Source organism: Carcharhinus amblyrhynchos, chromosome 15 (assembly GCF_965287045.1).
Source record: "Carcharhinus amblyrhynchos chromosome 15, sCarAmb.v2.hapA, whole genome shotgun sequence".
NCBI lineage: Eukaryota > Metazoa > Chordata > Chondrichthyes > Carcharhiniformes > Carcharhinidae > Carcharhinus > Carcharhinus amblyrhynchos.
In genome coordinates this window covers 32903197-32930342 of record NC_137338.1, presented here as the reverse complement: position 1 = coordinate 32930342, position 27146 = coordinate 32903197, and the positions used below count along the sequence as shown (strand labels likewise).

Sequence of the window (27146 nt, the reverse complement as noted above, 5' to 3'; positions counted from 1 at the left end):
ACTCATGTTCAATATTAAAAGTTCTTATGGTGCTTTGGCCTCTGGGCTGCTTCCCTCTTGTATTACTTTGCCTGCTATCATTTTGCTCACTGTTCGATTCTGGACAGTATGAAGTAAGTAGCAGGCAATTAAGTTAATGGACTCTCCTCTTCCATGTAAATTGTAGCCCTAATATGTTAAAGGACATTTGCGCCATCCTCACTGAGGCCTGCACAGCTAAGATGCTGTGGCCTTCCCCTTGACAGGTAATGCTCTTTTTGTGTCCCAGCTGAGCAAGAGTGCTTCTCTGGGCTCCACAAGGAAAGTTATGCACTTCCCTGCCAGGCATTCCCATCTTCCCCTCCTGACCACTATTTGTGTGAAAACTGCCTTCCTGATCAACACCTGTCACCGACTATTTTGTGTCCCTCCCCTACAATACCATCCATCACCTTTCTGGATGGGAAGTTAACCTGTGGCAATTAAATTAGACCCAGCAGTTGAAACTTTCAGGACCTGAAATTCTGATGTTCTGTACTTGTTCTGCCAGTTCAAGAACTTCTCCTGATTAAAACTGGCCCTTTAATTTTGTCTTCACATGAGCAATGCCACAGGGGATCAACTATGTTGTAATTCGTTAGGGACCAGTAAGTTTTAAACAAGACAAAGTTTGAAATCTGTTACCCTGTAAAATAGTAAAAGCTCAAGATTTCATGGCTTTAAACAAAAAAATAAATTTTAATTTACCAAGTCAGAAAAGTAAAACAATTTATAACATTTATTTTGTGTTGATTCTGAATGTTAGAGTATGCAGTAAATAGAAATTAACAGGCAAACTGTGATCAAACAGCACATTAAATGACAGATTTGACCCAGGTGATCCCATGGATTTCTGAGCAACCCACTCAAATATCAATTACCACTCTAAGCCTTACAATCGCATTGAAACTCTTGTCTCACTTGGGAGGGATTTCAGCTCTTCACTTTCAAAGATTTGGCCTCTAAATTTCCTCATAAGTGACTCCAACTCAGTCTGCCTCACCGATTGCTCGCCTCCTGATGGTTCAATCTCTTCCCCTGAGACTGTGTTTACAGGATACTCAAAGTTGCACACCTGCATCTAATTACTGGCATGCTTCCAAATCTTTCACAAACCACTACCTTTATTGAGATGGCACCCAGACATCTCTGGGCCCTAACTGTCTGACACAGAATCAGTGACTTTCTGCATCTTCTCAATTCCCTAAGACTTCTGTGAGCCCTAACTGCTGAAAATCTGCTAACTGCTCTGAAATGTTTTGTGAGCTCTAAATCATGAGATTCAAACTGCAACCAACCTCTTTCCCAGGAAAAACATAGATAAATTGAAACCAGAGAACCATTTTAAGCTTTCCATGACAATGGGCTCTTTCAGAGTTGCCTCAATGCTTTTTAATAACTTATCACTAATTCCCAAAACAAATATCTCTGTGGACTGCACTTCTTTGCAAACTGTATAAATTTCACATCTGCAGTTCTCCAATAAGTAAGCTCACCTGCTGTTGTATGGCTTCATCGCTTCTATTCTAACTACATTACCTTCTGGCCTGTCATTTTCTTTCAGCAGTTCTGTCAATCTCTTAAGCCTAGCGTCGTAATTACCTTACCTTCATAATAATAATTTTTCCACACTAAACATTACCTCGAGGATATTAATGTGATATTCGTCACAACCAACATAAGTGAAATAATTCTGTACTGGATTGTGCATCAAATGTGTTACATTAATTATCACTAATGGATGGGAATGCTACTATTTTCATTCCTGCAAATCTAGTTAAGCAACATGGTAATGCAAACGCCTTGTGTGCGAGCAATCAATCAAAATACATGGTACAGTTGCCACAAACGATTGTGCAATAATGACTTAAAGATAAAACTGTATCATTTCTATATTAGGCATGCAACTATGTAGATTCATTAATTTTATCCTTGCATATACACTATGTAGATTCAATTCCTATATTTTTTTGTACTGGTCTGGATGACCTTTTGATTTAAAACATCGATAAACCATTCACACAGTTAAAAATTGCGCACTGTTTGCCAAGTTTACCCTAAGAGTTGTGTTTGGCTTTTCCTCAGATCGACCCTGCAGTGTATCAGGACCATGGCTTGTGAATACTCTCTCTGCTCTCTCTTTGTTCCTGGGGATAGACAAATTATTTTGGGAACTAAGGTAGGGGCTTCTCTTTGCAAAACTCTAGAGCAATTGTGACAACATTTCCTATTTAAATTATAGCTACTTTGAGCTATTTCTTAAGGTAGTTAGGACATTATGCAGCAATGCTTCACTTATTGTGGTGAACTGAAATTAATTGGAGACAAAAGGAAGGAAGTGTTTTGGGAAAAAAAAAACTCAGCTTCTGAAGACATCAGCTCATGCTAGGGTGCAAATGCAAGAACGTCATGATCTGCGTTTGTATAGCTCTGACCACTGAGCTGTACCTTTACTAAGTGGGCCATTAAATAGATCCAATAAGGATACCCTTTAAATACCCACATGATAATGGCATTGATAGTTGCTACATAGTACCAGCTTTTCTGTATTTAAAGTATCTAATAGAAGCAGAAAGAAAATGTGTACATACAGTGAATGTAAATGGCAGTTCATGTAATTGATAGCCTTCATTGTTCCAACTTAAAATGAAGTATTTGATCATTTTCTGTTAATTCTTTACTTTGAATAATATTAAGGTAAAGGGATGCACTTGCCACCTAATTTTCTGGGCATTTCAATTGTGTAAATGTAAGAAGCAGTATTGAAGGTCCATCCAAAACTAGTAGCTGTTGCTTAGAAATATTATTATTTTGCTGTCATCAGTCTTTCTCTGAGGAAGAGAAGATAATCACTCCTGGATCAGCCATGGAATTTAAGACATTTCTGCTTATGAAGGGAATGTCAATTCAATTGGTTTCAGATTGAATTTAGATTCAATTTGTGCAAATGCCTCCATTGAATCCTCTCGGGGCTCATTGTCCCAATGCATACTGTAATTGTCATTAAGCTGGAGAATTTGCACAGATATGTGCATGAACCTTATCAATTGATTGTAAATGAGTTGGTTAGTGAAAGAAAGAGAGAAAATTTAATGTAAAAGCAATTACAACTCTTAAAACGTTTTTAATTATCAACAAATGTTTCTTCATAATAGAAAATATTGCTCGGGGCAACTTTTGGGCCGAAGGGCCTGTTTGTGCTGTAGTTTTTCTATGTTCTAAAACAAAAGGCAGCAAGTAAAATACATTAATCTATGTGGGTTGCATCTTTTGAATAGCAGCAGACAGCTGAATTAGATTATAGCTAAACTGTCTTTGCATTTACTGTCCCTTTTTTCTGTGTAGTCTGGAAAGCTACAGCTCTTTGATTTAGCTTCTGGTCATTTGTTGGAGACATTTGATGCCCATGACGGAGCAGTATGGTCCATTTCACTGGCACCCGACCAGGTAATCCATTCTGCAAGATTTTATCTGTATAGTTTATTTTTAGGTGAGATCTGAAAATTACCCTTGTGTTGCCTTTACTCAAGTTCCCCTTATAATCCATATCAAGCAAGCAATAATCATTCACCCAGGCAGTCTGAATCTAGTAAATGTACTATTTTAAGAACCAGCCTGTTGAAAACAAGGTCACTCTTTTGTCAGCAGGTAAGGAGATCTATGTAGAAATTGGATCCTGTTCATAAATGCACAAGTTAACCTTGTGTGGGAGGAGCCAGTATATAACTTGATAGATCAGTGTGTAACATTCTGGGTGAGGGGGACTACTAGCTGCTGTCAGAGTAAACCACTTACATCAGTGTTAGACAGTTTTGAGGATATCCACACCATAGCCACATTTCAGTGTTCAGTGCTGTAGAAGATAGCTTTCACCATAGGCAGCATATGGCATAAGGTCAAAAAAGGGATGCGCCACCTCTTTCCCAGCCCATCAGTTGGAGATGATAATAAATGCTGGCTTTGCCAGCAATGCTTATACTTCATGAAGGACTAAATTCTGGAAGTAGAATCATAGAATCCCTGCAGTGCAGAAGGAGGCCATTTGGCCCATCGAGCCTGCACCGACAACAATCCCACCTAGGCCCTATCTCCCTAACCCCATATATTTACCCTGCAGATCCCCCTCACACTAAGGGGTAATTTAGCATGGCCAATCCACCTAACCTGCACATCTTAGGATAGTGGGAGGAAATCCACACAGACATGGGGAGAACATGTTAACTCTGCACAGACAGTGACCCCAGTCGGCAATCGAACCCGGGTTCCTGGCGCTGTGAGGTAGCAGTACTAACCACTGTGCCACCGCGCCACCCGTAATTCCGTTTCCCTTTCCTTTTCATATAACTTCGCATTTTTCAATTTCAAAGAAGTATCCAAAAATACTGCATGACCTTTACAGCTGATTCTGAATAAATTCTTGTCAGAAGCGCAAATAAAATAAATTACAATGGTTTGATACAGTATCTCATCCCCCTCCACCCACCCAACCCACTTCAAGTAAATATGTTAATCCAAAAAGGAAACCATTATCATCTCTGGATTAAATTAGAATCGAAATCTGAGGTGACAGGACAATGTTATCCATTGAATAACTTGAATAGCAAATATTTTATGAATGTTTTCAACTTTAGTTCATTGTTCTTTGTTCTAGCGGGGTTTTGTAACTGGCAGTGCTGACAAGTTGGTGAAATTTTGGGAATTTGAGTTGGTGAAGGATGAAAATTCTACACAGACAAGGTGAGCAATGAGGAGAAAAATAAATCAAGCTGCTTCATTAATTAGCAGTTTGTTAACGCTAATTAGCCAGTGACAGCAAAGCGCATTTATTCACTGAATTGCCAGGTTTCATTGTCCACCGAGGATGATTTGATTTTATTCTGGGGAATGGGGAATTTGAGTGTGAGTATTTATGGAGCTGGAGAATGTTATAGAAGCTGAGCTAGAATCATCGAATCCCTACAGTATAGAAAGAGGCCATTTGGCCCATTGAGTGTGTACTGACTCGCCAAAAGAGCACCCACCTAGACCTTCCCGACCCTATCCCTGTAACCCTGCATATTTACCATGACTAACCCACCTAACCTGCACACCGTTGGACTGTGGAAGGAAATCAGAGCAGCTGGAGGAAACCCACACAGATCTGGGGAGAATGTGCAAACTCCATACAGGCGTTCATCCAAGATCAGAATCGAACCCAGGTCCCTAGCACTGTGAGACAGCAGTGATTGCCACTGTGCAGCCTTCGAGATAACTGTATACCCACATATCAAACTTCTTCAACCCCACCCGATATATCCTGAAGTTTATTTTAAATGTTGATCTCCAGTGTGTGAAGAACATCTTAACACCATTCCTACAGTTTTAATTTAGTAGTTCGAATCTGTGCTTCCTTGTCCTACTGTAATGATTTAGTTCAAGGAATGTTCCAAATTTATCACCTCTATCCCATTTGCTTCTTTCCCAACTGCCTCCTTTTCTTAGAATCCTACAGTGCAGAAGAGGCCATTCGGCCCATCGAGTCTGCACTGACCACAATCCCACCCAGGCCCTATCCCTTTAACCCCATGCATTTACCCTACCTAGTCCCCCGGATACTAAGGGTCAATTTAGCAACCTATCCCGCCCATCTTGGACGTGGGAGAAAACCAGAGCACCCGGAGGAAATCCATGCAGACACATGGAGAATGTGCAAACTCCACACAGATATTGACCCAAGCTGGGAATTGAACTCAGGCCTCTGGTGCTGTGAGGCAGCAGTGCTAACTGCTGAGCCACCATGCCGTCCCAGTGTTTTCTCAGTGTTTTCTCATTTTAATAATTGATATATGTATATAAATTGTAGCTACTTCTAGGTGGCTGATCTTCACCTGTGTTGTGTTATTCCTTAATTATAGACTTTCTTTGAAACATACTCGCAGTCTGCAGCTGGATGAAGACATCCTGTCTGTGTGTTACAGTCCTAATCAGAGATTACTAGCAGTATCACTACTCGATTGTACTGTTAAAGTATTTTACACGGATACACTGAAGGTAAAATATTCCTTTAAGAACTCATGAAAATCCTGCGAAATGTTTTTGGAAAAGAAGTCTTCCTTGCTAATCAAAAGTTGTAACCTGGTTCTCTAAAACAGGTAAATGTTTACGATCAGGCAGCCATGCTGGGGGGGTGGGGGGGGGGCAGTATTTAATCAATAAATGTACTTACAAGCAAAATATTTGTTACCTTGTGCTTCTCTCCATACTATGATGCATAATGCAGAATATGGTCATTTAACCCATTGTGGTACAACTATCCAATTAGTCCCACTCCCCATAACCCTGTAAATGTTTTCCTTAAGTACTTATCCAATTCACTTTTCAGAGTTACAATTGAATTTGCTTCACATCTGTTCTCTCCAAAGAAAGATGAGGTCATTCACTAATCCGTGATAGCATGGCCTGTCCTTTATTTTGTACTATTACACAAAGATGAAGTGGATATGGAAGGTAGTAGTTATGATACTAGATCAACAACAATTCTGCAATGGAAAAATGTGAATCAAATTTAGTAAGTCTTTGTTAGTATAAGAAACACAAAAGCTTCTGGTTTGTTAAGAAAATCCTCACTGTTTCGCTAATGTCCTTTAGGAGGGAAAACTTGTTGCTCTCACGTATTTTGCCTGACAGATTCAGAGCCCAGCCTGGTACTGGAGCAAAGCAAACTGAGATTCTGGAATAGGTAGTATTACAGCACATCAATTCAGAGTCAGTTTGGACTTTAACATCTGACCAAGGAATACAATGAAAGCGCGGACGAAAATGCTTTGCAATTGTACATAACTTCTAGTGTGAATGCACCCGAAATAACTCCCTGCATCAACAGCAAATTTGGAATTGCCCAATGTCTTTGAAACTTCTGAAAAGCTAGTGTTCCATTCTGTGATTTGCTTAAAAGTATTACTATGAAAATGGGCAATGCAGATCACATCATAAATAATAGCGCAAATGGGAAGATAAATGAAATACGTAGATTTTGTAGGTGAAGAAAAATGATTGAATTTATTGTGATGTTTTAAACACCGGTCAGAAGTGCTGCAAGAAGCCAGGCAGTTTGAAAAATGTTTGTAGATGTTGCGATTGCTTGACGTAGGGAATTGTAAACACAAGTAAGCCAACTTCTTTTTCAGATTATTGATCTTTAAGCCTATAGTTGAAAAAAATTTGAAAGCAACTTTGTGTTCTTAGAAGATGGACAGTTCTAATATTTATTATTTTTGTTTTATCTCTGCAGTTTTTCCTGTCTCTTTATGGGCACAAGCTACCTGTGCTGTGTATGGATATCTCTTATGTAAGTTTGTGCGTCTTTATGCTGTCTGTTCAGTAGAAGTATCTGCTGCAGAACAAAAGGATGGTAAATTATTTCAAAAGATTGGGGATAATTTAGGTATATTTTGTCTTATTGCACTTTGGAATATGGTTTTTCATTAACTCCAGAAAAATGAAAAAACTTGATTTTTCATAAATCAAAATAAATTTGGATGTCATCGAGTGAATGTCACATCCCCATTTACTTATTGTATGTATTGGGGTAAATTTGGTTGCATGGTGTTCCTGGCAGGAATTGGTCATTAATGGAGCGCAGGGCAAAGATATAGCGGCAATACTGCGGCCTAACTTATCAACTTGCTTTCTCTTCATGCAAAATTCCTTCTGTGAACATGGAATGCGCTGAAGTTGCACTATTTTTAATGAGTTATAATTGTTAAAAACACAAGTGATCTGCCTGCTCAAGATTCCTTTCTTACACAACTAATTTTCTTTTAAGGAAAATGTACTGGAGGAAAGGGCTTTCTTTGCACAGTATCCGCATACTTGCAAGAGCAGCTGTGCACTTTTGTTCTTTTTCATAAGAACATAAGAAATAGGAGCAGAAGTAGGCCATCTAGCCCTTCGAGCCTGCCCTGCCATTCAATAAGATCATGGCTGATCTGTCGCTGCTCAGTTCCACTTTCCCGCTTTCTCCCCATAACCCTCAATCCCCTCTCTTATCAAAAACCCATCAACCCGCATCTTAAAAATATTTAGCGAGGCAGCCTCCACCAGTTCAACGGGCAGAGAATTCCAGAGATTCACCACCCTTTGAGTGAAGAAGTTCCTCCTCAACTCCGTTCTAAACCGCCCCCCTTTTATCTTGAGGCTTTGCCCCCTAGTCCTACTGTCTTTTTTGAGCAGGAAGAGTCTCTCCACCTCTATCCTATCCATCCCATTCATACATACATACATACAATCCTTACAGTGCAGAAGGAGGCCATTCGGCCCATCAAGCCTGCACCGACAAAAATCCCACCCAGGCCCTTTCCCCATGACCTTGCAAATCCCCCTGATACTAAGGGGAAATTTAGCACGGCCAATCCACCTAACCCACACATCATTGGAGTGTGGGAGGAAATTGGCACACCTGGAGGAAACCCTTATACGTCTCAATGAGATCTCCCCTCATTCTTCTAAACTCTAACGAGTACAAGCCCAGTTTATTCAGCCTCTCCTCATAGCTCAACCCCCTCAACTCCGGTATCAGCCCAGTAAACCTCCTCTGCACTCCCTCCAAGGCCAAAATATCTTTGCGCAGGTGCGGCGCCCAAAACTGCACACAGTACTCCAGCTGCGGCCTCACCAATGCCCTATACAGCTGCAGCAAGACCTCCCTACTTTTATATTCAATCCCCCTCGCTATGAAGGCCAGCATCCCATTCGCCTTCCTGACCACCTGCTGCACCTGCAAGCTGGGTTTTTGCGACTCATGCACAAGGACCCCGAGGTCAGTTGTCTCTTGCTTCATTTTCCACAACGCCAATCTGCTGGTGCTATGAAATTTCCCACGTTCCTGTATTGGGAGGAATATGGTGAGCGGTAAGCGCTGTGAATTTGGATCTCATGATATTTGAAAATGAAAATCACAAAACCAAAAAAACAGGCTAGAAGACAAAATTGACAGCTTGTACTTGGGTCACCTTTTCATATATATATAATGGGCTTGACATTTACTTTTGGGATAGATGAAATGGACCCAGTACTATATATTTTTGTATTTTGATGGCAAAGGGACATGGTTTACTTCGATGATGTGAGAAGATTACCAAGCAACTTCTTTATCATTACGAACTTTGTTTTATTTCTCTATTCTTCTTTCTATAATCTTTTCTATTGCTTTGTTTTCATAACTTTGTAGGATAGCAATCTGATAGCAACAGGGTCAGCTGACAGGAACGTAAAGATTTGGGGATTGGAATTTGGTGACTGTCACAAGTCTCTATTTGCTCACGATGACAGGTATGTTTTAGTTTTCCAGTAGACATTACTGCACTGCTGCCAATATTGACTTCATGGGATCATGGGGGGAATAGGATCTAACAGAGTCAAAAACCAACTTAGGCCTCATCCCAAAAACTGATTTTGATAACAGTTAGCATCATTGTTTACCCAGATTTCATTGGAGAATTGTGCGTCGAAGTCTTATGCCAGCTTGTTCGTGTAATAATTAGTATAAAGGCAACAGTAGCAAAATTCATGACGTCAGATTAATTCCAAACACGAGACACAGGGTGGCGGGTGGGGCAAGGGATTCTCCCAAAAGCGCTGAACTGGCAAGAAAACTGATCTAGATGACGACTGTTTCTTCAGTGCAACTTCAGCCCCGAATCTCCCCACTCAGCAATGCAGTGGTCCCAATGTGTATGTGTGTGTGTGTGTCTGGTGGGGCGCTATTCACGCCAGAGGCTGACAGCTCCGGAACTCCGTGCATGCACAGTGGCCCCGATCTGTCAGTCTCTCCGTTTGCTGGCTAGCCTGGGACCCCCACAGTGCTGCCCCTCCCAACATCATCACGGACCCCATGACAATTCTCGGGCCTGCCCTGATCCCCCAGCCCCCGCCTTGGAGCGCCCCGATCTCCAGACCTCTTTCCACCCCCCTCCCCCCCCAGCAGACCAGAATAGTAAAATGGTTTCCTCATACCTTTTTTGTTTTTTTTCTCTGAACTTGATTGATTTGTATCAAGAATGTCATCTTGTCCTTTATGTAGTCAGCAAACACTGAATACAGTACTTGGGCAGTTCTACAGTCATATACAATTTCAATATTTCATGTACAAAAACATAGATAACTTCAAGGTTAACTGCTAAGAAAAAGACAGTTTGTGGCAAAATCAATGATTCAGTGGTGGATTTTTCTCTTGGCTTGTTTCTCCATAGTGTAATGTATCTGAAGTTTGTACCAAAAACTCACCTCTTCTTTACTGCTGGGAAAGATTGGAAGATCAAACAGTGGGATGCTGACAAGTTTGAGCACATTCAGACACTGGAAGTGAGTATAACTTCAGCTAAAGGAATATTAGCCAATGGTCTCAACTTGGAATTATTAAGTTGTTTTTCCATCTGTGAATGTTGGTGATGCTGTTTGGAAAGTCTATTCTATATATTTGTTCTAATAATTACACAGGGTACCATCACCATTTAAATAACTGTGCAGCTGTAAAATACATTTTCTGTCTTTGATTCACATTCACAACTAGTTATCAAGGAACAAAATAGTTAACAGTTTATAATTTGGCTCAGAAACTCCAAAGTGTCTCATGAAGTCCGCCTGAATGGTAAGTTTTGCAATTTGAATTTGGGTTGGGTAAGCATAAGATGTTTAATTTCAGGTATAATCAACTAACCCATTCGGGAGTTTCTATCAAACAAAGTATATCGAAGTATGCAATAACAATATATTGAAAGAAGATTAACAATAACTTTTTACCAATTATAAAAAAAATTGTGTAAATCTTAACAGCTAAATACCATTCCAACCAAACAAATCCCATAAACAAACCCCTTGCCACATTAAGGAGAGAGACTCTAGTACAAGCTAGCAAACCACCAAAAGCAGAATTGTCACATCTGTCTCCCCGGTGTTTTGGAAAGCTGCTCTGACTTCAAGTTTGTCTTTGTGTATATCAAGAGAGCTGCAGCATCTAACCAAAGGACTAAGTTCCAGTATCATGTGAGCATTCGTATTTTCTGTACTAAACCTGTGGCAAGGGTTAACATCAGAACATGCTTTTTAGAATGAAGAGAGGAAGCAGGAGAATTTGCAGAAGGAAATTATTTTAATAAATGTGACTTGCTGGGTTGTGAATGAACCATTATGCACAGCACTGGGGAGATAGTGGTGCAGCAGTAATGTCACTGAACTAGTAACCCAGAGGTCAGGGTAATTCTTCGGGAATAAACAGTTTCAATCATGTTGGCTGAGTATGGATTCAACTCGCACCATGGCAACTGGTGGAATTTTAAGTTCACTTTTTAAAAAGTCTGGCATCATTGCAATGATGGTGACTGTCAAGCTATTATCGATTGTCATAAAAACCCACCTGGTTCACTAATGTTCTTTAGGGAAGGAAATCTACCACCTTTACCTAGTTATCCCCACAGAGTGACAATGAAAGCAGTCCTAATTCAAGGAGGACATATAGTCACGAGACAGCAGGGACATCCATAAAGAATGGAAATGCTAAAAACTAAACTCACAAAGAAAATGACTTCCTAATAAGTGACTTGTAGAGACCATTAAGTGATTGTTTTGAAAGTTCTTCACTAATAATGTAATAACATTAGTTTTAGAGCCAATTCCATTTCATTCAGTGGAAGCCATCTTAATCGTCAAGTAATTGTTTTATTTGGATGAAAGGTTCTCCAGCGTAGGATCTTAATTTTGTCATTGCAAGTATTAGCCTTTTAATGATTTCACTACTCCCTGCAGTCTGACTAGTACAAACGTAATTCTGGAGGTCTGAGACAGAATCACTATTGTAAATATAGGTTCGTATTCCACATTGATTATTTTTTCTATTACAGTGAGTTACCTGCCTACAGTAGTGTGTGCTTCTGGTAACTGGATAATCATGATCTGATTCCGCATAGTCAGCATGGATTTACCAATGGGAAATCATGTTTGGCAAAGTTTCTTGAGGATGTCACTGACAAAATTGATAAAGGAGAGTGATGGCCGTAGTATATTTGAATTTTCAGAAGGCTTTTGATAAAATTTTTCTCAGGAGGTTGATTAGCAAAATAAAACATATGGGATAGGGGGCAATATACTGGCGTGGATTGAGGATTGGCTAACAGGCAGAAAACAGAGTAGGAATAAACTGGTCATTCTCACTTTGGCAGGCTATCGGGTACTTCAAGGCTCAGTACTCAGGCGGCAGCTGTTCACAATATATCAATGAATTGGATGTGGGGATTAAATGTAATATTTCCTCCTCCACAGATGATGCAAAGCTAGGCAGGAATCTGTATTTTAAGCAAGATGTGAAGAGGATTTTGACAGACTTAATGAGTCAGCAAGAACATGGCAGTATGTGGGAAAGTGTGAGGTAATCCACTTTGGTGAAAGGAGCAGATGTACAAAGGGACCTACCTGGGTGTTTATCCATAAGTCACTGAAGGCTAACATACAGGTGCAGCAAGCAATTAGACTGGCAAATGGAATGTTAGCCTTTATCGCAAGAGGATTTGAGTACAGGAGTAATGAAATCTTGCTTGTATGAAATCTTGGATCAACCGCACCTGCAATAAATGCAGTGTTAGCCCCTGACCTCAGATAGAATATTAGAGGGTGCAACAAAGGTTCACCAGACTTGTTCCGGGAATGGTGGACTGTCTTATGAGAAGATTTGGGGAAACTGGGCCTGTGAGGGTTTCAAAGAATGAGAGATGATCTCATTAAAATGTACAAAATACTTAAAGGGTTAGACAGGGTAGATGCAGGTAAGATGTTTCCCTTGGTTGGGGAGCCTAGAACCAAGGGGCACGATTTCAATACCACTGAGGACTGAGATGAGGAGAAATTTTTTAATAGAGGGTTGTGAACTTTAAAATTTTCTGCCCAAGAGGGCCATGGTATCTCAATCATTGAGTATGTTTAAAGTAGAGATTGATAGAGTTCTGATTAGTAATAATGTAAAAAGATTATGGGAATAGTGTTGGTAAAAGGCACTGAAGTGTCTGATCAGCCATGATCATATTGACGGCAGAGCAGGCTTGATGGGCTGAATGACCTAATTTTGTTCCTATGTTCACAAGTTATGACTGCTTTTCTGTCCTGTATAGATTTGTGAAGCCTGAATAATTATCAATAAGACTAGCTGTTGTGTATTTTCTTTTATTCTCCAAACAGGGACACCATGGAGAGGTCTGGTGTTTGACGATCAGCCCTAATGGAGATCATATAGTTTCTTCCTCTCATGATAAATCTCTACGACTGTGGGAGCGAACAAGAGAACCACTCATTTTAGAGGAAGAGAGAGAAATGGTAATGTGTCTTTTAACTGTTGTTGGATGGAAAAGCAAGCTATTGTGTTTAATTAAAATAAGCCTGTGAAGGAGCAGAGTAACGACAGAGGATGTGGGTACATGTGTATTCCAAAGTTAGCTAATTCTCAAGGAAAATTGGCAGTGTTGTGAAGAAACCATTATTAACATTTGCAACCTGGCAGTATCAGTGCTGTGGTGAAAATTCTACCCAACTCTGCAAAGGTAGGAAGAAGAGGGAGACCTGGAGCTAAGTGTCCTGCAATATATCTTCTAAAATTTAAGATAGACACTTCAAGATTTCCCTGCTAGGTATATGGAGAACAGAGCTGCCTGTTGCGTATTGAAGGGCTTGTCATTTGGATTATTATAGTTTGCAAATTAACTCTTACTAAACACTCTTTCCTACAGCAAAGGGAAGCAGAATTTGAAGAGAGCATGGGAAAAGGAGATGAACGAGTGGTGAGTGTCTCGCTAACGGAGCAGTCTAATAATGTCCTTCTTATAAAAAAAACTCCTGTGAACTACTCCTGTCTACAATATATTAAAACCTGTCTTTCACTGTATACTAGCCCAGTTAAGCCCTGCTCTTTAGCTCTACTTGAAGGTATAATCAAGCACCCCGGATGTATTCTCTCCCATCTTCTTCCATCGGGAAAAAGATACGAAAGTCTGAGGTCACGTACCAACCCATTCAAGAACCGCTTCTTCCCTGCTGCCATCAGACTTTTGAATTCAGTTGATCTTTCTCAAGAATCTAACTATGACTGTCACACTATGTTCTGCACTCCTTTCCTTCTCTGTGTATGGTGTGCTTTGTCTGTATAGCACGCAAAAAACAATACTGTATCCTAATACATATAATACTAATACATATGACAATAAATCAAATCAAAAAGAAATAAATGTTAAGCATATATGCAAAACCATTTCTCTTCCTGGAAGAATTAAGCCGTTTTCATTAAACCATTTTTCTAGTCTATTATTCATTTACCTGACTTATGAAGTCTGCATGGCTATTGTAGGGCCTGGCAGAATACTTTATATGAAACTGTGAAACTAAGGAGTTTTCACTGAAATTGTCTTTCCCCTTACAGGTTCCTGGAGAGAGAGAAGGGGAAGCAGGCTTAGCTGGGAAGAAGACTATAGAAACCATTAAAGCTGTAAGTGATGTGTGATGTGGAATCTATTAACGTGTTACAAAATTGGCAGAATACTCTTGTTCTTTTTAAAATGAGAACTGTGGGCCCCACTGTACTCAACTGTTGAATGTTCTTGGCAGGCTGAGCGTATCATGGAAGCCATTGAACTGTACAGGGAAGAGACCAAGAAACTGGAGGAATACAGCCATGCTTGTAAACTCGCAAGCAAAAAGGTTGGAACTGTTCGTATTGTGATTCCATAATTCCTTAGTTGGTCAACTGTTTGCCAAAACATTGTAATGTGAATGCCACCCAGCTCTGAGTAGCTGCATATACTTGTAGGGAAGAGTCTTCCTAGTCCCACAGAAGCTAGTTTGAAGGTAGAACCGGGAGCACCTTTGGGGTTAGGTGTTAGATCAGCAGACCAACATGTTCCTTCTCCCAACCAGTCTTGCCAGATGTGGTTGAACACGTAACTTCATTGCAGTGTTAATGTAAGCCTACTTGCGGCACTAATAATAAATAAATACTTACCTGGCATTGGTGGGTAGCCACTAATAATCAGTTAAGGGCCGAATGAGGGGAAGGATGGAAAAGGGTGGATCTTCCTGGTGTTGGAGCAACTTCTGCTGAATGCTGAGTCTAGCAGTACCACGGAGGTGCCCTTTTGGTGGCAGATTGGGTGGCCACCAGAGGTGGTGAAGTCTCCATGCCTCAATAATGGGGCTGGTGGTAGGAATGAGCATACTCATGGCCTCTTCTGGAGGTGTTTCCCCCATCTGCTCTGAAGGGCGTACCAGCTGCGTCCCTCCTCATTTTTGAAATTTTGTGCATACTGACATTTTGAGGTGCACCCGTGTCTCCTGGTGGGGCTGTGGGTTTCTGGTCTTCAACCTCAGCAACCTGCATGCAGCCCAAATTGGATGATGGAGGTGACCATTTAGGCCGTTTCCTGCAGATCATCCAGCTAACCAAATGCAGTGTCTTAATTTTCTAGAAATGGATTATACAGAATTTTCAATCCAAAACTGTGCAGGTTAGATGGATTGGCCATGCTAAATTGTCCCCTAGTATCCCAAGATGTGTGGGTTAGGGGGATTAGCAGGGTAAACATATAAGGTTATTGGAATAGGCCAGGGGGTGGACTTGGGTAAGATGCTCTCTCAGAGATTCGGTGCTGACTCAATGGGCCGAATGGCCTCCTGTATTGTAGGGATTCTTTGATATGATTGTTTTCATTGTCCTAACTTTTATGAAGCATAGTAATGGAAACTAAGTATAACTTATACACAGGTCAGAATGTGTGATAGCTTCCTTAAATCCCAGATGAGGAATAAAAACATGCAGCTGATTTTTGAAATCTGAAACGAAAATCAAAACTGGGAAATACTTAGTAGGTCTGGCAGTACCTGCAAAAAAAAGTTAACTTTTCAGATATAACCCTTCAAAATTTGTCAGAGGTAGGAATGATACCCTGTCCTTGTATTTTGTCCCTGAAGAGTATAATATCCCTAATTTAGCTATGTTTGAGATGCCTGGAAAGTAACTTGCATATCTTTTTCCTTCCCAGCTGCCACCACCCACCAACCCTATACTGGCTGCATTTGGAAACATCTCAGTAAGTGGTTCTAATTCTACCTGGACATTTGCCATTTTTTGTAACAGAGGCACAGTAGTTAGCACTGCTGCCTCACAGCGACAGGGACCTGGGTTCGATTCCCGGCTTGGGTCACTGTCTGTGTGGAGTTTGCACGTTCTCCCTGTATCTGCATGGGTTTCCTCCGGGTGTCCCAGTTTCCTTGGGCTGGTTGGGTGCATTGGTCATGCTAAATTCTCCCTCAGTGTACCTGAACAGGCGCCGAGTGTGCGGACTAGAGGATTCTCACAGTAACATCATTGCAGTATTAATGTAAACCTACTTTGTGACAAATAAATAAACTAAACACTATGCTATTTAACTGTCTACATCGTAGCTTAAGAGTGACTTTATAGATGTCAACGTCTTACAAAATCAGAATATAGTTGCCAGCAAATTTGCTGATTTTGGGGGGACGGCGCCATGGGGTAGGCAAGATACCTTCTGATCTTCTCGTGTATCTGAGCCGAGCAGATGGAGATATTTCCGAGGACTCTGCCTGCCACTTTTTCGAAAGACAGATCTCCACTGAAGCAGGAAGAAGCAGCATGGCCTGAAGACATCTTTCTCCCGAAGACTTACATGATGCAACTGGAACCTGTGCATGGATACCTGCTGAGATCCTGTGTTAATTATTCATTCAATGTTCTTACTGTCACCATTGAAAGTTGCGCACTCGGCTCTGACAGACACCATCACCACCCCTCCCCCCAAAATTAGCAGTCAAACCAAGCAACAGACAAATTGAAGCAGGAATTATATTTCCCTCCTTGGGCTGCCACTTTTCGTGGGCATGCACTGGTTTGACCCTCTGGAAACGACGATAGAGCGAGGTGGAGCACAAGTTTCTGAGCCCATTATTAGCCCTGTTCTGTTACAACCTGGTGGATGGAGCTTGGAAGCCTGTCTTAGTAAGCCAACACTCTTAAGAGAAATGCAACTTGCACTAAAAGATGTTTTGCATGTGTATGCCTGATGGTTAAACTTCTATTTGGGCATGATTTTAAAGTCTTTGTAATTACATTTTTTTGCCTTTCTGGAGGAATATAAATGTTTGCCTGAAGTGCACTGTATTTATAACTCTTGTTACTCCAATATTAGGAAAGGAAATTTCCTTTAATATGAAGACATGCAACTTTGCCAAAATAATTTGTTTCAAAGCTAAAGCTGTTATGAAGGCCTGAAAGAAAATTGTCAATTCCAAACTCTTTCCTTTTTATTAGCAATGGGAAAGCTAATTTTAAAGTAATTTAAACTATTCATGTAAAAAAGCAAGTTGAATGCTTGTGGCAAATCGAATTCAGCTGGTATTATATTAAGTAATTTTATATGTGGATTAGTTTTGGCATTTATATCATTTCTTATGTTTTTTACAGCCATCCCGCTATGTTTTGGAGGTTATTCGGAAAGTCAAATCAAGGTGAGTATATAGACTTTCACATCAAACTCGCAGCAAGTTAAATGCACGGACTTCTGAATTAGATGAACCTTTGCACCCGAGTTGGATGCTTTAGAAGCCTGATCCCCATGCCACATACCTGAGCACAAAAACTAGATTGACAATCCAGTGCAGTACTGCAGGGGAATGACGTTGCCTGAGGTACTGTTTGCATGAGACCTGGCTCTGAAGGTCTATTTAAAAAACAAATCCGATGCCACTCTTTTTTTTTGTGAAGGTGCACAAGGATTCTCCTGGTATCCTGGCCCCCTATTTTTCCCCTCAACCAACACTCCATAAAACATATTATCTGGTCACTTATTTCAATTAGGGCAGCATGGTGGCACAGTGGTTAGCACTGCTGCCTCACAGACTGACATTAAAAACAAAGAACAAAGAAAATTACAGCACAGGAACAGGCCCTTAGGCCCTCCAAGCCTGCACCAACCATGATGCCCCACTTAACTAAAACCTCCTACTTTTCCGGGGACCATATCCCTCTATTCCCATCATATTCATGTATTTGTCAAGGTGCCCCTTAAAAGTCACTACAGTATTCGCTTCTACTACCTACCCCAGCAAGGGGTTCCAGGCACCTGCCACCTCTGTATAAAAAAATCTGCCTCGTACATCTCCTTTAAACCTTGCCCCTCACACCTTAAACTTGTTCCCTCTAGTAATTGACTTCCACCCTTGGAAAAAGCTTCTGACTATCCACTCCTTCTGTGCCTGTCATAATCTTGGCAACTTTTATCAGGTCGCCCTTCAGTCTCTGTCATTCCAGTGAGGTAAATAACCTTAAAACTTAAACTGATCTCAATGAATTATTTTTGGAATATCCTGAATTAATGAAATGTCCTGTCTAATTGCAATTTAGTTTGAACAGTATATAGCTATTATTGTCACTGCTTCCATAACCCAAAACTGCAGGGCCTCTAATGTCTATCAAGTTATTTCAGCTTTATTTCAAATCCACTGCAATTGATTGTATCCCAGTCTGCACCACAACAATTTTTTTTTAGTTGATCGAATTCTATTGCTTTCTGAAAAAGTTCTAACACGTAGCTGTTGTAATGTGCATTCCTCTTTTGGTGATGGAAAAGGAACAACGGTCAGCATGTGGCACCACTGGCTTTGTCTGTTCTGTTCTTGACCAGCCAGTTCCAAGGACCTTCTTGTACCAAATGCAACTCAATGACAGGAGATGTTTCAACTTCACACTTTATTTCCCCAGTTGATTTTGCCTCTTCCGGCTTAGCAACAGGGTTGAACTACTATATTATGTACTGATGATAGATATAAGAACATAAGAAATAGGAGCAGGAGTAGTCCATCTAGCCCTTCGAGCCTGCCCCGCCATTCAGTAAGATCATGGCTGATCTGTCGTGGCTCAGTTCCACATTCCCGCCCTCTCCCCATAACCCTTAATCCCCTCTCTTATCAAAAACCCATCAACCCGCGTCTTAAAAATATTTAGCGAGGTAGCCTCCACCACTTCAACGGGCAGAGAATTCCAGAGATTCACCACCCTTTGAGTGAAGAAGCTCCTCCTCAACTCCGTTCTAAACCGCCCCCCCTTTATCTTGAGGCTGTGCCCCCTAGTCCTACTATCCTTTCTGAGCGGGAAGAGTCTCTCCACCTCTATCCTATCCATCCCATTCATCATCTGATACGTCTCAATGAGATCTCCCCTCATTCTTCTAAACTCTAACGAGTACAAGCCTAGTTTATTCAGCCTCTCCTCCTAGCTCAACCCCCTCAACTCCGGTATCAGCCTAGTAAACCTCCTCTGCACTCCCTCCAAGGCCAAAATATCCTTGCGTAAGTACGGCGCCCAAAACTGCACACAGTACTCCAGCTGCGGCCTCACCAATGCCCTATACAGCCACAGCAAGACCTCCCTACTTTTATATTCAATCCCCCTCGCTATGAAGGCCAGCATCCCATTCGCCTTCCTGACCACCTGCTGCACCTGCAAGCTGGGTTTTTGCGACTCATGCACAAGGACCCCAAAGTTCCTCTGCACCGTCGCCTGCTGCAGTTTTTCTCCACGTAAGTAATAATCCTTCCTACCATTATTCCTACCAAAGTGGACCACCTCGCACTTGCCAACATTAAATTCCATTTGCCATTTCCTGGCCCATTCGCCCAGCCTATCTAGATCCTTCTGTAGACTCTCCACACCCTCCGCACAATTTGCCGTTCCACCAATCTTGGTGTCATCAGCAAATTTCGACACCCTACACTCGGTTCCCTCCTCCAGATCATCTATATAAATGGTAAATAGCTGAGGCCCCAGCACCGACCCCTGGGGCACTCCACTAGTCACCATTATGACTAGTCACCTTATGACCTTGTAAAACTGTCGAACTGAGAGATTTGTTGGTTTACTATATTAAATATTCAGAATCAACCTATATATGATGAATACAGTTGACTTCAATAAAAACTAGAAGCAGGAGTAGGTCATTCGACCCTTCAAGCCTGCTCCACCATTCATTTTGAACATGCCTGATTATCGAATTCAGTATCCTGATCCAAGTTGCCCCCTATATGCCTTGATCCCTTTAGCCCTAAGAGCTGTATCTAATTTCTTCTTGACATCAGACAACGTTTTGGCCTCAACTACTTTCTGTGGTATTGAATTCTACACGCTCACCACCCTCTGGATGAAGAAATTTCTTCTCTTTAATACTTTTCTCAACCCCAAAGGTTTATTACTTTGGTACATAGTTAAACATTCTGGTATCAAAGCATAGCGATGTTTGTAAATATTCACTTGCAGCTTGAACTGACGGAGACTGGATACTCATAAAATTAAGAGAGATATAGGAAGCAAATTTTGAATTGTGCATACTTGCATTTTTAATTTTTTTTGTTTTTGGTACTCTCTCTAGTGAAATGGAGGAATCCCTGCTTGTCCTACCTTTTTCATACATTCCCGATCTACTCACTCTATTTAATGAGTACATTCAACTTTCTCTAGAGGTTGAACTCGTTTGCCGCTGCCTTTTCTTCCTGCTGAGGTAAGTATTCCAACACAAACATTTTTAATTCTCTTTTCCCCAGCAGTATCAAATTTAACCACCTCGTTCCCTTAGGCCCTTTCAACAGGGAATGGATTGGCTTGAATAACATTTTAACTTTAAAACAGAATAAAAATCAATTTGGATGTGAGCAGTATAAAACTTAGTCAACTGAATGTCCAATTCTGCTTTGCTTTCATCAGGATTCATTTTGGACAAATCACAAGTAATCAGATGCTCCTAACGGTTATTGACAGTTTGAGAAAAAACACAGTTGGGAAGATCAATGAAATCAAGGTAAGGTTTCAGTTCTTCCACAGCAAACCAAGAGTTAATGAAGACAAGGCAAGTAAATTGCAAGGGAGATGAACAGCAATGAACCTGCTACAACTGACAAAGTCCCCAAAGAAAACTAACAAGCTGTACAATGAGCACACTCATTTCGCGCAGGAACAATATTATAATGAGCTGTCTTTTTTTATTGGGTGGATGTTAGGAGCCATGCAGAAAACTCATAAAGCACTCAATGTTACAGAAGGGTTTTCAGAAGTGCTTTCTATTCATGGGGAACTGTGAACAATATGTTATGTTGGAAAATGTTGCAAGGAAGTCACATTGTGCTGTTGGAAAGATAAACTTGTGTTGATGTTATAACTAAACTAGACAATCCCAGAATGAGACCCTGGCTGAAAAGATCGGTACTTTTATTTTTAAGAAAACATGGGGGAACAGAGTCACAGGACCACTAATTAGTTTTGACAACATAAGAAAACATTTATTAATCATGAAAAGTTTGATTGTGATACAACAGTCCTTTACTTCCTCTTAGCTTCAAAAACATACACAGATTTTAAGGTGAACAGGGGTTACAAAGTACATTTTCGACTATAATGGTATTTGTAATTTCAGTAACACACAGTCCCTTTAAACACAGGCTGGCTGTGGTAAGACACACTCCACTCTGAACCCGAGTGAATTTCTATGGATTTATTCTCAAAATGCCCCCAGATAATTCTTGTACAATGAGCCATCTTATCTCACTGAACTCCGGTTTCCATGTGAGTGATTTCAACTTCCGCTTTCAAAAAGACACACTTTCAATCTTCTTTTAAATAAGGCTTTCCCTGAGCTATTTTGTATTTAACAGATCCACTCTATTATTTCCAACTATTCTTTCAGACAAAGCTTCTGCTCCACTTTTAGCAAGGAATCCAGCATCTAGGTTTTACATCTCCCCCTTCATGATTTCTTTGTCTTGACTATTGCACAAACTCTTCACAATTGCTTGAACTATCGATTATGGACTGTATTAAAATGGCACTTGTGACCTCTAACTATGTTAGTGGTTGAGTGTTTTAAGCAAAACGAAAAGATGTGCTTTGCACATGTGAATTCAAAGTAACATCCAACACATTTATTGAAAGAAATATTCTCTGCATAGAACAGAAATTGAAATTAAACAACACCCTATGAAACACCCCAATGATGTTATCAAATCATGTGACTGGCTTTTAAAGCAGTCATGCAACTACTTAAATATATAACCTCCCCAAACTTTTGATTGACTTCTGATATCTGCTTTTCCACTTTAAATCTGGTTACTCTAGCTGTCTGTTTAACTCAGGAAACTTATCTGCTTTGCCCTTGAATTCTCCTGAATAGTATCTTGTTCAGCTTCAGTCTTCCCAAGGCATTCTTTCTGTCTCAATTCCCTGGCTGTCTGGACTTTGCGTGATTCTTTGGGAAGCCTGCCTTTTTGTGCAGACCCGTGGTCCTGTGCAGCTTTTCTTCTGGCAGGGTGGGCAGATATTCACTCCCTGGCATCCTATCTTCAACTGCAAATAAATTCAGCTAAAAACTAATCTCAAAAGCCTTCCTACCTTAAAATATGCTACAAGTTGCTAAGCAATGACTTCTACTTCTGCTAGGTTTTATTTACTCTTCATGCCATAACCTTTTTAAGCACAATAGAAACAAAGCTTGAATTGAAATCAAAACCTGCATAATTACAAATGTCTTTGTCCAGCAGAAATCTAACTAGGTTTACTCTTCCCTACACAAAAAACATGAAATGAAACTCACATAAAACGATAGCTTATTTCTATCATTTACCAATACAAGTATCGGTACCTTAAAGCTATTTTTGTTTTCCTGACATTTGGCATAATCAATAAATAAATAAATTACAAAATAAACAATTTTAATAAATTTTAACAATGCTGTTTAAATATTTTAATCAAGTATTTATATAAAAAGTCTGCAAAAACATAGTTTTTATGAACAGTATATTAAAGAATCCAGAAAAGTATCATTGTTTGGGACCGTGAAAGGAACACTTTCATTCTCGCAATAGGCTAGTGTTTTGTGAACATTATTATGGATAGCAGCTTAGTTTATTTGTATAACCAAGTTAGAGTGAGGGAAAAACAGGAATATATTCCTTTTGAGACATTTAGCATTATTGCATAAAAGAGTTTGTGCTCAACAGACCATGTGGCAAAACCTGAATATTGCTTGAAAATTGAGCAAGGCAACAAACAACGAAGCAATGGAGCACAGCATAAGAAGAAAAGTATTGCAGGGAGATAACAGGCGCTCTGGTTAAACCGCCTAGCACTGATCAATGGAAACAAATCCCAGAAAACAACGTGAATAATTGGGCCAATGATCAGTAAACTATTTGTAGTTTAAAAATATGTATATTCTACATGCATGAGTAGTGAGGGTTACACAGTCAGAATATCTTCAACGTTTAAGTTTATTTATTAGTGTTACAAGTAGGCTTACATTCACACTGCAATGAAGTTACTGTTAAAATCCCCAAGTCGCCACATCTGGCACCTGTTCACGTACACTGAGGGAGAATTTAGAATGGCCGGTACACCTAACCAGCACATCTTTCGGACTGTGGGAGGAAATCAGAGCGCCCAGAGGAAACCCACACATACATGGGAAGAACATGCAGACTCCGCATAGAGATAGTGACCCAAGCTGGAAATCGAACCCTGGTTTCTGACGCTATAAGGCAGCAGTGCTAACCACTGTGCCATGGTGCTGCCCCAAGATCTTTTGCCTGAAAAACCAGTTAATGAAATGACTTCCAGATGTCACCAGTGGGACCTTACACAGGTAACAGGATTGAGGAGGACTTGAAATATTTGAAGCTCTGGACCCAATCCTGTTTGCAGTGTTATCCTACTGCTTGTAAAGCAGTGGTTTCATAAGTGCGAAAACATGGAGCAAAGTTACTTTGACTTTGTAAAGGAGCATCCTAAAACTAATATTTTATTAATGGCATAAGAATAATACATTGACAGTTTGTTCCATCTCATCTTATGGGTTGCAGGTTCAATGATGCATGTAATATTGCAGTTGGCCTGATACATATGTTGTGTGCTTAGAGCATGCTGTTAGGCTGCAAGGCAATAGAGGAAGCGGAAATTCAATGCTGGTGTCACTTGTTAAACAAATTTACAATGACAATTTTTCATGAATTTATTTGAAATTGTCACTTGATTGTTCCATTTCTATTTCTGTTCTGTAACAGGATGTCATTGGCTTCAATATGGCCGGACTACAATTTTTGCAGAGGGAAATAGAAGCGAAAGAAGATGTGATCTTTTTTGCTGATGCAACTGAGAGATTCAAGGAAAAGAAAAGGAAAAGGAGGATACGAGAAAGAGCTGTTCTGACAGTTGTCTAGGATTCATGCAGGGGCTTCCAAATTTAATTTCAACCGTCACCACTTAATGTCACAGTAGGCTAAGGGAAGCTGGCACAACAAAATTGCGAAAGATGTACATCTGATCCAGAAACATCAAAAAGTGGTGTCTTCCCATTTCATACTATTCATTCAAATTTATACCATGTGCAATATAACTGAGCCTTTCTGGTAATTAATTATACATTTATTTGGATTCTGCTGTACTACAAACACCAGCTCAGCATCTCACATGTAAATGTGGGTGAATAAATGTTTAGTTTTTTTTCGTGTTTCTTCTGTGAAATGTAACAGTCTTCCATAAGTTGTTACATGAGGCAGTTACCCGAAATTACTGCAAGAGGTTTGATATAATTTCCATCCCTCTTGGCTGCATTAGTGCTCAAACATTTGGAGGATGTGAGTTCTTATTTCACTGTGGCAGTTTAAAAAAATTGAGTTTTTAAAAGAAAAAATCTTACATCAGTAAAAGTGACCACACACTTATAAGATTGTCCTTAAAAATCCAACTAGTTCACTAATGACTTTTAAGAAAAAAAATCTTTTTCTTACGTGATCTTGCTGATATGACTCCAATTCCACCATCACTATGTGTGACTCTTAACTGTGCGCTGAAGTTGTGACTGCCAACTTTATCAGTGATGCCCACAATTTAAGAGCTTTCCAACAATTTCTAACCTTATATGAACCACTGTTCTGAGCAGAATGCTGGCCGCTGGAGTGGAAAAGTGGCCACCTGCTGCTTGAGTGAAGGCTGCAGCAACACGGTAAGTGCAGAAAAAAGGATGTTGCAAGATTCCTGTGGCTGAAGAGGGAATGGATGTTTGACCTGCTGAGACTCAGATTTCCCTTGTGTACTTGAGTAGTACTCAAGTACACAAGGAGTACTTCCTTGAGTACTCCTGCACCTACCATTACGCATTCGGAATTTATCGTAAAGAACTTTGCTGGATTCTTGACTGCATCACCTGTCTCTGGTTTTGCACTTATTACTGAGGGTCCTGTCCCAGCAGGAACGTCATTTGCTCATGGAGCCAGTGACAGTAAATGGAAGAAGTGGAGGTGCTGCCATTTCACTGCTGGAGAGAAATTGCCCTTTCAAGTATCAGTGCTGGACAAACATTTATTATCCATTCCTGATTGCCCTTGCCTTTGAGAGTCTCTTGTATCAGAATGCCATCACTCCCAAGACTGCTGCATTGGTGCTAGGTCACCAGACGCAGGAAAATTTTTTTTATGAGATAATTATATTGAACCATTAAATGCCTCAGAATTTGTTTTGTTTGATTTTGAACATTCAAGTCAGTAGACCACTCAGCTCCTCAAGTCTGCTCACCAAATCCAATTTTATTCTCAATTTCACATTTCTGTCTACCCAAGATAATTTTTCACCCCCTTTCAGTAATCTATCTGCTTCTGCTTTAAAGTCAATCAAAGACTTTGCCTCAACCACATTTTGAGAAAGAGACTTCCAAAGACGCATGATCCTGAGGGAAAAAACATCATTTGTCTTAAATGGGTGACCCCCTTATTTTTAAACACGGTCCCAAGTTCTAGATTCTCCCGCAAGAGGAAACATCCTCTCTAAGTTGACCTTATCAAGTTCCCTCAAGATTTTTTCAATCAAGTCGCCTCTTATTTTTCTAAACTCCAGCAGATTTGATTTGATTTACTTTATTATTGTCTTATGTATTAGTGTACAGTGAAAAATATTGTTACTTGTACACTATACAGACAAAGCATACCATTCATAGAGAAGGAAAGGAGAGAGTGCAGAATGTAATGATAAAAGTCATAGCTAGGATGTAGAGAAAGATCAACTTAATGCGAGGTAGGTCCATTCAAAGGTTGGGTGGCAGCAGGAAAGGAGTTGTTCTGGAGTTGGTTGGTGTGTGACCCTTGACTTTTGTTACCTTTTTCCGATGGAAGAAGAGTATGTCGGGGGTGCATGGTATTCTTGATTATGCTGGCTGCTTTCCCGAGGCAGTGGGAAGTGTGAACAGTCAGTGGATAAGAGGCCATACCAAGCTGCAATACAACTAAACAGAATGCTTTCTAATGTGCATCTATAAAAATTGGTGAGAGTTGTGGTGGAAATGCCAAATTTCCTTAGCCTCCTGAGAAAATAGAGGTGTTGGGCTTTGTTAACTACAGCATCGACATAGAGGGACCACAACACGTTGCTGGTGATCTGGGCACACAAACTTGAAGCTTTCGACCATTTCCATATCACCCCCATTGATTTAGACAAGGGCATGTCCTCCACTGCACTCTCTGAATCCAATGACTATCTCCTTCATTTTATTGACATTAAGGGAGAGATTATTGTCATTGTACCAGTTTGCAGATTCTCTAGCTCTTTACTCTGTCTCATCATTGATAGAGATCTGACCCAATGTGATGGTGTCATCAGCAAACTTGAAAATCAAGTTGGAGGGCTATTTGGCCACACAGTCATAGGTGTATAAGTATAGTAGGGGGCTGAGGACACAGACTTGTGGGGCACTAATGTTGAAGATGTTTGTGGAGGAGGCATGTTTGCCCATTCTTACTGATTGCAATCTGTTGTCTGGAAGGCTAGCATCCAGTCACAGAGGGAGGAGCCAAGTCACAAAGGGAGGAGCCGAGGCCCAGGCCACGGAATTTGGAGATGAGTCTTGTAGGAGTAATGCTGTTGAAGGTTCAGCTGTAGTCAATAAATAGGAGTCTGACATAAGTGTCTTTGTTATGTAGGTGTCCCTAGTTGAGAATAGGGCCAGGGAGATGATATCTGCTATGGACCTGTTGTGGCAGTAAGCAAACTAGTGGATCCAGGCAACGTGGGAGGC

At 40.5% G+C, this 27146-nt stretch overlaps 1 protein-coding gene across 8 annotated transcripts in view; it reads left to right on the top strand.

Annotated features, from left to right (window-relative positions):
* The window catches only part of wdr3 (WD repeat domain 3), a 54105-nt gene extending 29522 nt beyond the window's left edge, over positions 1-24583 (top strand). For 7 of the 8 annotated variants that reach the window (XM_080203751.1, XM_080203754.1, XM_080203753.1 and 4 more), the window contains exons 12-27: positions 2104-2197; positions 3364-3465; positions 4670-4755; positions 5913-6048; positions 7289-7345; positions 9227-9327; positions 10248-10359; positions 13222-13356; positions 13767-13817; positions 14453-14518; positions 14638-14730; positions 16068-16115; positions 17510-17553; positions 20469-20597; positions 20801-20894; positions 24145-24583. In XM_080203751.1, the coding sequence (XP_080059877.1) occupies positions 2104-2197; positions 3364-3465; positions 4670-4755; positions 5913-6048; positions 7289-7345; positions 9227-9327; positions 10248-10359; positions 13222-13356; positions 13767-13817; positions 14453-14518; positions 14638-14730; positions 16068-16115; positions 17510-17553; positions 20469-20597; positions 20801-20894; positions 24145-24300 (1504 nt within the window). In that variant the 3' untranslated portion in view covers positions 24301-24583. The remainder of the gene's footprint in view (positions 1-2103; positions 2198-3363; positions 3466-4669; positions 4756-5912; positions 6049-7288; positions 7346-9226; positions 9328-10247; positions 10360-13221; positions 13357-13766; positions 13818-14452; positions 14519-14637; positions 14731-16067; positions 16116-17509; positions 17554-20468; positions 20598-20800; positions 20895-24144) is intronic. The other variant, XM_080203757.1, reaches the window with a different exon arrangement.
* Positions 24584-27146: the final 2563 nt, after the last annotated feature.